Source organism: Oncorhynchus mykiss, chromosome 6 (assembly GCF_057628025.1).
Source record: "Oncorhynchus mykiss isolate SJ-2025 chromosome 6, ASM5762802v1, whole genome shotgun sequence".
Classification (NCBI taxonomy): domain Eukaryota; kingdom Metazoa; phylum Chordata; class Actinopteri; order Salmoniformes; family Salmonidae; genus Oncorhynchus; species Oncorhynchus mykiss.
Window position 1 is genome coordinate 67,518,936 of NC_143027.1, and position 11,099 is coordinate 67,530,034.

The following is an 11,099-nucleotide window of genomic DNA, read 5'->3' on the forward strand; positions in this document are numbered from 1 at the left end:
AGAACGGAACGTAAAGAGCTACCGCCATTGGATGGAAGAAAAACTGTTTCAAATGGTTGAGAAGTGGTATAAAACTGAACTGAACCAAGCATACGCACAAGCCATTAACATTCAGACTAGCTCAGATATCGATCAATTGAAATAGCAAACGTTAAGTGATCATGCTTGGCAAACTATTTTAGTTTTCATACTTTTATAAATATGTGACTAAATAGCATAAATCCATTTCGGTACACTTATGTTTTAGATGACTTTATAAGAAATGACATGTAGGTGTAGGCACTAGTACTTTTCATTTCGCCAGGCTAGTTATTGTTCAGTCCACGTGAGCCTAGTGCTATAGTTAGTGTAAAACATTTTGACTAAGTTTTATTTTCTTATTCCTGTAAGAGATTAAAGCTAAGCATTATATTAATGGTTATATGAAAGGTACTCATGGTATATATATCTTGTGGGATTCTGTTTGTAAAACAGGTCAGGTTTTTTGAGTATGGATTCAGTTCCACCAAGGATGCCTGAACCCAGGACATCAATACGATTAGCATGCAAAGATTTATTTTCCTTGGAAAACACTGAATTTACACTGCCATACTACGGTGTGGTAGGATTTTTCTTACAAGGCATCATTCATTGCATTGGGATTGTTATAAGCACATGCTACACTTAAACACCTTTCAGTGTTTTTTGATAGGCACAGTCACTCACATTCGATTCCATGTCATAGTGGTTTATAAGTCAGTATTTGAGTGGATTCATGTTTATTGTATTGCTATTGAACTTTGAAATCGGAGAGACCCTCAGATGAAGACAGAGTTGGGTGCACCCTAGTAACCTATAGGCAGGAAATATGGCCGATATCTATTGTACCATTGATGTTCTTCATTCATATTTGAGCTCATTGTACATCAGTATTTACTCAAGGTGATACATTTTTTTGTAAGTATTTTTATTTACAAGCCAGCATTCTTTTCCTAAATGATTCAGTAGTCTGGTTTTCATTTCTCCCTACTGCTCCAGTAGCAAACCTAACTGGTCCATTACAGTTTAATCTTATACAGTAGCCCACATTACCACTTTAGAAGAAGTCATCATTGGTTCTCTCCATACATTCTAAGAGAGAGACCCACCCTAGTCGGTACGCCTGTGATAGCTAACCCCCAGCGCAGGTCCTCTATGTTCTGTAGTTTAGGATTACCATGATGCTAAGGCAGAAGTGACTAGTTTCCAGCCACAGCCCTTGTCACAACAGGGCGATGGTGAGGTGACACAGCGTCTGGTGGCTGCTGTGGCATTTCCCTGCCCACACTCCCTCTGCCAGCGGGGTCTAACAATCAGGATCATGTCTGCTGGTCACACACAGTCGTGGCCCCAGCACCTCACACAGGATTTAGACAGAACCCTGGTAGGCTCGGAGGGATGACTGTCTGTACAGGACTGCCTGTAGACCATTCACACAAGCTCTGAGAGCATGTACATTTATTCACAAATCCACTTGCCTCGTGGCCACGAGTACAGGAGGCTCTAAAATCTACAGTCGCTTAATCTCTGTCAAAAGACACCAAAAAGCTCCTTTCCTTCATTTGGGTGGCTAGATACTTTCCCTTAATGTGTTGTGTATCCGTGGGTGATCTGTTAGACATTATCCAGAATTTTGGTGAAGTATATATCTATTTTAAACCTAGCGCTTTGCGCTAGATGTGTCAAAGTGTAGTTCACACATGTATAATCTATGAGCAGAATTGCTGTTTTACCTCAATTAGCTACAACATTTTACTGGAAGCTGTGCAGCGCCATTTCCTCCATTTCCCCCAAATTTTCCCCCACGTATGGCCAGCCCCTTAGCAATTTGAGTTTCAGCCAATGAGCTTTAGTTCCTCTGCATTTGAGTGACAGCTAGCAAGATGCACACACAGCAGAGAGAGAAGAGAGAGCGAGAAATAACGTGAAGCACACATCTACACATTTTCTGGGACCATTTTTAGCTTCTGAGAACTACTGGCTAAAAAGTTTACAAAGTACTGGAAAATCTCTTACTATGGGCCTTGAAATTGTAATAACAAGGATACAACAAACACTACTAATAAAATCAAAAGGTACATGAAATTACTCAGTGTTGACACTTCCCCCAGGCAGCACAGTTATCCAACAGTCTTCAGGGTGTGGGAGGAGACAAAATGGCACTACCGAGATAAATCTGACATTGTATCACCTGTATGTGAAATGACTTTGATCAGAGTTCCCTTAAGGGGAGTGAGGAGAAGCCTAGGTGGTTACAGAACCAAACCGGAGAGGGTTTCAGGCTCAAATAAGAAAGAGACATGCCTGTGCTGATCCAGTCTTTTCAGAAAAGCACTTTACCAGCATAGTGCTAAACTGCCAGTGCATATCCAGCTGTATTAATAGAATGTAGAAATGTAATTCACGTGGTAGAGGGCTCCAGCTGTATTAATAGAATGTAGAAATGTAATTCACGTGGTAGAGCTCTCCAGCTGTATTAATAGAATGTAGAAATGTAATTCACGTGGTAGAGGTCTCCAGCTGTATTAATAGAATGTAGAAATGTAATTCACGTGGTAGAGGTCTCCAGCTGTATTAATAGAATGTAGAAATGTTATTCACGTGGTAGAGGTCTCCAGCTGTATTAATAGAATGTAGAAATGTAATTCACGTGGTAGAGGTCTCCAGCTGTATTAATAGAATGTAGAAATGTAATTCACGTGGTAGAGGTCTCCAGCTGTATTAATAGAATGTAGAAAGGTAATTCACGTGGTACAGGGCTCCAGCTGTATTAATAGAATGTAGAAATGTAATTCACGTGGTAGAGGTCTCCAGCTGTATTAATATAATGTAGAAATGTAATTCACGTGGTAGAGGTCTCCAGCTGTATTAATAGAATGTAGAAATGTAATTCACGTGGTACAGGGCTCCAGCTGTATTAATAGAATGTAGAAATGTAATTCACGTGGTACAGGGCTCCAGCTGTATTAATAGAATGTAGAAATGTAATTCACGTGGTAGAGGGCTCCAGCTGTATTAATAGAATGTAGAAATGTAATTCACGTGGTAGAGGTCTCCAGCTGTATTAATAGAATGTAGAAAGGTAATTCACGTGGTACGGGGCTCGAGCTATATTAATAGAATGTAGAAATGTAATTCACGTGGTAGAGGTCTCCAGCTGTATTAATAGAATGTAGAAATGTAATTCACGTGGTAGAGGTCTCCAGCTGTATTAATAGAATGTAGAAATGTAATTCACGTGGTACAGGGCTCCAGCTGTATTAATAGAATGTAGAAATGTAATTCACGTGGTAGAGGGCTCCAGCTGTATTAATAGAATGTAGAAATGTAATTCACGTGGTAGAGGTCTCCAGCTGTATTAATAGAATGTAGAAATGTAATTCTCGTGGTACAGGGCTCCAGCTGTATTAATAGAATGTAGAAAGGTAATTCACGTGGTACAGGGCTCCAGCTGTATTAATAGAATGTAGAAATGTAATTCACGTGGTAGAGGGCTCCAGCTGTATTAATAGAATGTAGAAATGTAATTCACATGGTAGAGGGCTCCAGCTGTATTAATAGAATGTAGAAATGTAATTCACGTGGTAGAGGGCTCTAGCTGGTAAAATCAATACCATGGGGGGAGGTAAAGAGCATCCTACAGCAAGGTGTGTAATTCACTACAAATCTCAGTCATGTTATACCTTGTTTTTCTTCTGTACAACACTGAACCACATGACCCATTTAGTGCATCCTGCTGAGCGTTTAACCAAAAATAGTCTTAGAGGGAGTAAAAAGCATTCCCTTGCCTGGCCTGACCAAAAAAAGCCAAGAGGAGAGCAAGTGGGCATAACCAGATTATAGCCTGTGTCAGAGGCATCATCATGAGGAGTGAAAATGGAAAAGTGCTGTCATAAACAGCTGTCAAGTCACTGTACGTGTCTGAATACCCGTACTTGCGTTTCTAAATAGTAGGCGAAACAATAATGTTTTATAGTATGTGCATGTTCGAAAATGTTGTATGCTTTAAATGTCAGGATGTCATTCTCCTTTTGGCTTTTCATCTAGTAGAATTCGCTGCACACTATTGAGGAAGAGAATGGTCTTTCGAGACTCACAAGTGTTTGACAACAGCTGATGAATCAGGTGAGGGGATGTGCTGTGTCAAAATGAACGAATAGCGGTAATCAATGCAATTGATGCAAGTTTAAGTAAGTTGCAAGTTTAAGTAAGTTGTAGTACGATTATTACACAGAATGCAGTTTAAGTAAGTCGTAGTACGATTATTACACAGCATGCAGTTTAAGTAAGTTGTAGTACGATTATTACACAGCATGCAGTTTAAGTAAGTTGTAGTATGATTATTACACAGCATGCAGTTTAAGTAAGTTGCAGTATGATTATTACACAGCATGCAGTTTAAGTAAGTTGTAGTATGATTATTACACAGAATGGAGTTTAAGTTGTAGGCAAGACAAATTTCGGACACGGCCACCGGGAACGTGCAGAATTGTGGGCCACATAGGTCAGTCAAAGTCTAGATCTATGAGCCTACTCCTGTTCTAGACAAGCAGTATAGTTTTCATAAGCACTCAAGAAAACAGAGTACAAACCTGGTACAACGTGTAAAAATAGAATGGAGGAATCGGCAGTGCCAGAATGATATAATTTGTAACTACAACAGTATGAATAGGTTTGAGACTGATGTAACTTTGAGGCTAGGTGAATAAAGCACAAAGATGTGATATTGAACATGAATGGGATAATTTAGAATTGTAATATAACACTGTCTTGCAATAAATAGAACCAATGTCACTATGAGAATGCCATCTAACATCTTCAAGAGTTGTGAACACAACACCGTGGTACTAGACGTGAGTGGGAGAAGAGAGTTGTGGAGGTGAGTATTACCTGAGCAGGTCTCCATGGAGCTGCAGGTATAGTCCCTCTACTTCTCTCTGGGCACACAGCTCCTCCACCGTGGTAGTGGTGGAGCATAGCACCAGCCGCAGGTCTGCCTGGAGGGTGGAGGAGGCCTGTGGGCCCGAGGCTGGGGGCTGGGGGTCAACTGTTCCCCCGTACAGACACACACAGCCCCGCTGGGCATCCCCCTTCAGCCAGTCCCGCTCCCGCGATCCAAAGCGGGTCTTCCTAGTAACACAGCCTCTGCTCCCATTCCTCTTCATGTTGCGCTGGAGAAACAAACATCAGATGAAAAGACTGCCACCACAGATACACTGTAAATGTATTGGCCGTTTAAGAGAAGATAACTCGTCTTGCAGCAGCCTTGCTCTGAATAAAGAATATCTCAAGCTGCATCATGTTCCAACACATCCAGAGGACAAATTCAATTAAGTCAATTTGTCAGGTTGGCAAAACTGAAAGTTCAAATGAGATTACCTGCAGAAAGCTCATGGCTGAATCACTGGCCTTATTTTCAAATCTGGAGAAGCTCGGAACAAATATTTACACAGGGCAAGAACGGCGCTGTGTGAACTGGACCCTGGCTTTTGAGACTGGTGACCAGGCATTAGGTCATTAGTCAGACACTGATGAAGTCATCCTTCCACGATACCGTGCATCCCCACAGCTGCCCGGCACAGGCAGGCAGCTGCTGGCATCCACACTACACTGCACCGCAGCACACACACACATAGAGAGAGGCAACAGAGGAGACAGCAGGGCCCCGAGCCGCAGCTCTTCAGCACGACAGCTCCAAAGATGCACACAACAGGCCTCAATGTGCAATGACAACACACACAGCTCAATGGGTGACAGGCAACATATGCACACACTCTCTCCCAAAAGCAGAGAACCTCACTATGTGCAATGACAACATACACATCAATGGCGACAGGCGACAGGCAACAAAGGCACACACCACAGGTCTCTCTATGTGAGTCTACAAGACGGGCAAACTCATTCACAGAGAGGCTGCCACGGCCCCTGAGCATCGACCATTGCCCAGACAGTCATTGCCCTCATTTCACCCCATCACCCGTCCAAGGCCAGAGGGCAAAAAAAAGTCTGTCAAATAAAGCTCCAACAACAAGATAAATTAACAAACCATGTTCTGAGATGTCAAACAGGGATAAACATACAGTGCAGACTAGAGGTCGACCGATTATGATTTTTCAAAGCCGATACCGATTATTGGAGGACCAAGAAAGCCGATACCAATTAATCGGACGATTTTTTAAAAATGTATTTGTAATAATGACAATTACAACAATACTGAATGAACACTTATTTTAATTTAATATAACACAACCATAAAATCAATTTAGCCTCAAGTAAATAATGAAACATGTTCAATTTGGTTTAAATAATGCAAAAACAAAGTTCTGGAGAAGAAAGTAAAAGCTTTCTTACATAGCACATATTGCACTAACGTTTCAGTTCCTTGCTCAGAACATGAGAACATATGAAAGCTGGTGGTTCCTTTTAACATGAATCTTCAATATTACCAGGTAAGAAGTTTTAGGTTGTAGTTATTATAGGAATTATAGGACTATTTCCCTCTGTACCATTTGTATTTAATTAACCTTTGATTATTGGATGTTCTTATCGGCACTTTAGTATTGCCAGTGTAACAGTATAGCTTCCGTCCCTCTCCTCGCTCCTCCCTGGGCTCGAACCAGCAACACAACAGCCACCCTCAAAGCAGCGTTACCCATGCAGAGCAAGGGGAACAACTACTAGAAGGCTCAGAGCGAGTGACGTTTGAAACGCTATTAGCTCGTGCTAAATAGCTAGCCATTTCACTTCGGTTACACCAGCATCATCTCGGGAGTTGATAGGCTTTAAGTCATAAACAGCGCAATGCTTGACACACAACGAAGAGCTGCTGGCAAAACGCACAAAAGTTCTGTTTGAATGAATGTTTACGCTTCTGCCTACCACCGCTCAGTCAGATACTTAGATGCTTGTATACTCAGATTATATGCAACGCAGGACACGCTAGATAATACCTAGTAATATCATCAACCATGTGTAGTTAACTAGTGATTATGATTGTTTTTTATAAGATAAGTTTAATGCTAGCTAGAAACTTACCTTGGCTTACTGCATTCACGTGTAACAGGCAGTCCCCTTGTGGAGTGCAACGAGAGAGAGGCAGGTCGTTATTGCTTTGGACGAGTTAACTGTAAGGTTGCAAGATTGGATCCCCGAGCTGACAAGGTGAAAATCTGTAGTTCTGCCCCTGAACGAGGCAGTTAACCCACCGTTCCTAGGCCGTCATTGAAAATAAGAATGTGTTCTTAACTGACTTGCCTAGTTAAATAAAGGTCTAAAAAAAATAATAATAATAATAATAATAATAATTATTATTATTATTACAAAATAATTACAAAAAATTTTTAAAAACGGCAAATCGGCGCCCAAAAATACCGATTTCTGATTGTTTTGAAAACTTGAAATCGGCCCGAATTAATCACCCATTCCAATTAATCGGTCTACCTCTAGTGCAGACCCCTCGACTTTCCACATTTTGTTATGTTACAGCCTTATTCTGAAATACAGCCTCATCAATCTACACACACACACACACAATACCCCATAATCACAAAACAGGTTTAGAATTATTTGCAAATGTATAAAAAAAAAAAGTTTGAAACAGACACCATATTTACATAACATTCAGACCCTTTGCTATGAAACTTGAAATTGAGCTCAGGTGCATCCTGTTTCCACTGATCATCCTTGAGATGTTTCTACAACTTGATTGGAGTCCACCTTTGGTAAATTCAATTGATTGAACATGATTTGGAAAGGCATATGTGTCTATAGAAAGGTCCCACAGTTGACAGTGAAGCGAAGGTTCACCTTCCAACAGGACAATGACCTAAGCACACAGCCAAGACAACGCAGGAGTGGCTTTGGGACAAGTCACTGAATGTTCTTGAGTGGCCCAGCCAGAGCCCGGACTTGAACCCGAGTAAAGGGTCTGAATACTTATGTCAATTGTAATATTGACAATTTTTGTTTGTAAATTTATCAAACATTTAACCTGTTTTTGCTTTGTCATTAAGGGGGTATTGTGTGTGGATTGAGGAAAATAAACTATTTAATCCATTTTATAATAAGGCTGTAACGCAACAAATTTTGAAAAAGTCAAGGGGTCTGAATACTTTGAGAATGCACTATATCTGAATTTGTCCAATAGAAACTCTAATTTGCAACTGTTGGACTAAAGATTACACCCTAGATCAGCTAAATGCAGGCAAGAGTATGCAAGGCGGTTTTGAATGCGTCACGGTCACCTTGATTACTAAAAAGTATCTCGACATGTGCACCTGCCATGTAAACTTTCATTCATAGGCTAGTTTAACGAACCTCATGGTGGGTAGGTACAGGGAAGTATCATGGAGTAGCCTAAACCTATCGATGTTACATTGAGCTGGGTGAATAGAATATGAATGACAGTCATCCAATATGCTGTAATAGAAATAGGGCAATGCTTATTAAAAACAATTACCATCCTCATAATGGCACCAACCGCCACTGATATGTGTATAAACTCCCCACTCATTGGTTTACATCTTGGTTGGTTGAATATAAGGCTACTGTTAGCTGCAGCAGCAGCCATTCATGATTCAATGAACATAAAATGTAATGGTCCTTCCAATGAAGTTGTATTTTGGATATTTATTATTAGAGCAATTGTAACTGGAATGTGTCATTCTCCATGACAGTATCACATGAGAGATTGGTGAGGTAAGCAGTCTATCCATAGAAGCATGGATGAGTTGTCAGCCTATGACATTTATTTTCTAAATTATTATGCATGGGGTTAATTGGCACAAGCCATTATGTTTTATGTAAATGGACCTAATGGGTTCATGAGTGACATAATGGCGGAAGAACTGCACACGGATGAGTAAGGAAACAGTTAATCACGTCTTGTCAATTGTGCTTGCTAACTGAGGGCTCGAAACTACTGAACAATCTCAGTCCAAGATTTCGATGGGGCCTACCGGTGGTCCGTTAGCCTATGCAAAACCGAGGCAATAGGCTATTTATGAATTTCAATGTGGATTTTATCCAATGACAAACATGTAGCCTAAATAGCGAAACACATTGATAAGTTTACAAATGTTACTCTATCCATAATAGTTTAAGCTATTCATTTTCAGCAATAAACAGCAAGTTAAAACATGTGTTTTGACATGTTCTGATCTATAGCCTAGGCTATACTGTTGTTATATTTGCAAATGATACACAACAGCAAATATAGCATATGAAACATTTACAGTAGGATAGACTAACTGCTTAGCACGGCAATATGTAGCAACATCTCGAACGACTGCCTGCCTACTGGATCAGTTCAGTCAAATGTTTTTGTTACAATCTAGAAAGAGCTACAGTGAAAGGAAGCCGCTCTCTGGCGATGTGGTTCGACACATTGTTGCACTCAACGCTATACTTTCAAAGCCAACATAATTATCACTATATAAGAGATCAATGATGCTCAAACTGTATGACGCGTGAGTATAATTTCACACGCACTTCGGCCCTGTTAGAACCGAGAACTGTGCGATTGAAGTATTTTGATAAACCTTCAAATTTGACCTGCTTGATAGTTACCTTTAGAACGCGTATCCCTGTTCCGACACGGTTTCCTGTACCATTGCGGTCGCCACGACCTGCAGCTTGGTTAGATCCCGCTTCGTAGACCAGTGTGTCCATACAACCCCTGCTATCTACGACACCACCTTTTTTAAGCTCCATGACGGTGCCCGGTATATTATCTTCTTCCTTCATTTGCATGTGTATATTTAACTAGAAAACCCCCAAAAGAACGTGGAACATGACTGGTAAATTCCAATACATGCGGCAGCTGAAAAATACCATTCTCGCTCGGTGCGACGCCATAACGACTCTGAACTTCACCGCTGTCAGATAGACCCAATCAATAAACATTAGAGAGGTAGGGTAACATATTATTCATAAGGCACTGCCCATTTCAGAGTAGAGGCGTACTGAATTATTCATTAGGTTTCCTATACACCTATTACACGTGTGCTTTACCGCATTAACTGTCTTGCGATTTTGATTTAAATGAATTACATTGTAATTTCACTCAATGTACAGTCGTGGCCAAAAGTTTTGAGAATGACACAAATATTAATTTCCACAAAGTTTGCTGCTTCAGTGTCTTTAGATATTTTTGTCAGATGTTACTTTGGAATACTGAAGTATAATTACAAGCATTTCATAAGTGTCAAATGCTTTTATTTACAATTACATGAAGTTGATGCAAAGAGTCAATATTTGCAGTGTTGACCCTTCTTTTTCAAGACCTCTGCAATCCACCCTGGCATGCTGTCAATTATCTTCCACATCCTGACTGATGGCAGCCCATTCCTGCATAATCAATGCTTGGAGTTTGTCAGAATTTGTGGGTTTCTGTTTGTCCACCCGCCTCTTGAGGATTGACCACAAGTTCTCAATGGGGTTAAGGTCTGGGGAGTTTCCTGGCCATGTTTTGTTCCCCGAGCCACTTAGTTATCACTTTTGCCTTATGGCAAGGGGCTCCATCATGCTGGAAAAGGCATTGTTCGTCACCAAACTGTTCCTGGATGGTTGGGAGAAGTTGCTCTTGGAGGATGTGTTGGTTCCATTCTTTATTCATGGCTGTGTTCTTAGGCCAAATTGTGAGTGAGCCCACTCCCTTGTCTGAGAAACAACCCCACACATGAATGGTCTCAGGATGCTTTACTGTTGGCATGACACAGGACTGATGGTAGCGCTCACCTTGTCTTCTCCGGACAAGCTTTTTTCCAGATGCCCCAAAACAATTGGAAAGGGGTTTCATCAGAGAAAATGACTTTACCCCAGTCCTCAGCAGTCCAATCCCTGTACCTTATGCAGAATATCAGTCTGTCCCTGATCTTTTTCCTGGAGAGAAGTGGCTTCTTTGCTGCCATTCTTGACACCAGGCCATCCTCCAAAAGTCTTCACCTCTCTGTGCGTGCAGATGCACTCACACCTGCCTGCTGCCATTCCTCAGCAAGCTCTGTACTGGTGGTGCTCCGATCCCGCAGCTGAATCAACTTTAGGAGACGGTCCTGGCGCTTGCTGGACTTTCTTTGGAGCCC

General features: G+C 41.1%; 1 protein-coding gene across 1 annotated transcript in view; it reads right to left on the minus strand.

The window, feature by feature from the left end:
- LOC110526404 (PH domain leucine-rich repeat-containing protein phosphatase 2) overlaps nucleotides 1–9,949 on the minus strand; it is a 53,875-nt gene extending 43,926 nt beyond the window's left edge. Inside the window, exons 1-2 of the mRNA XM_021607357.3 lie at nucleotides 9,586–9,949; nucleotides 4,909–5,189 (exon numbers count right to left, since the gene is read on the minus strand). Of these exons, the coding sequence (XP_021463032.3) occupies nucleotides 4,909–5,189; nucleotides 9,586–9,768 (464 nt within the window). The 5' untranslated portion in view covers nucleotides 9,769–9,949. The remainder of the gene's footprint in view (nucleotides 1–4,908; nucleotides 5,190–9,585) is intronic.
- Between the last annotated feature and the right edge of the window lie 1,150 nt (nucleotides 9,950–11,099).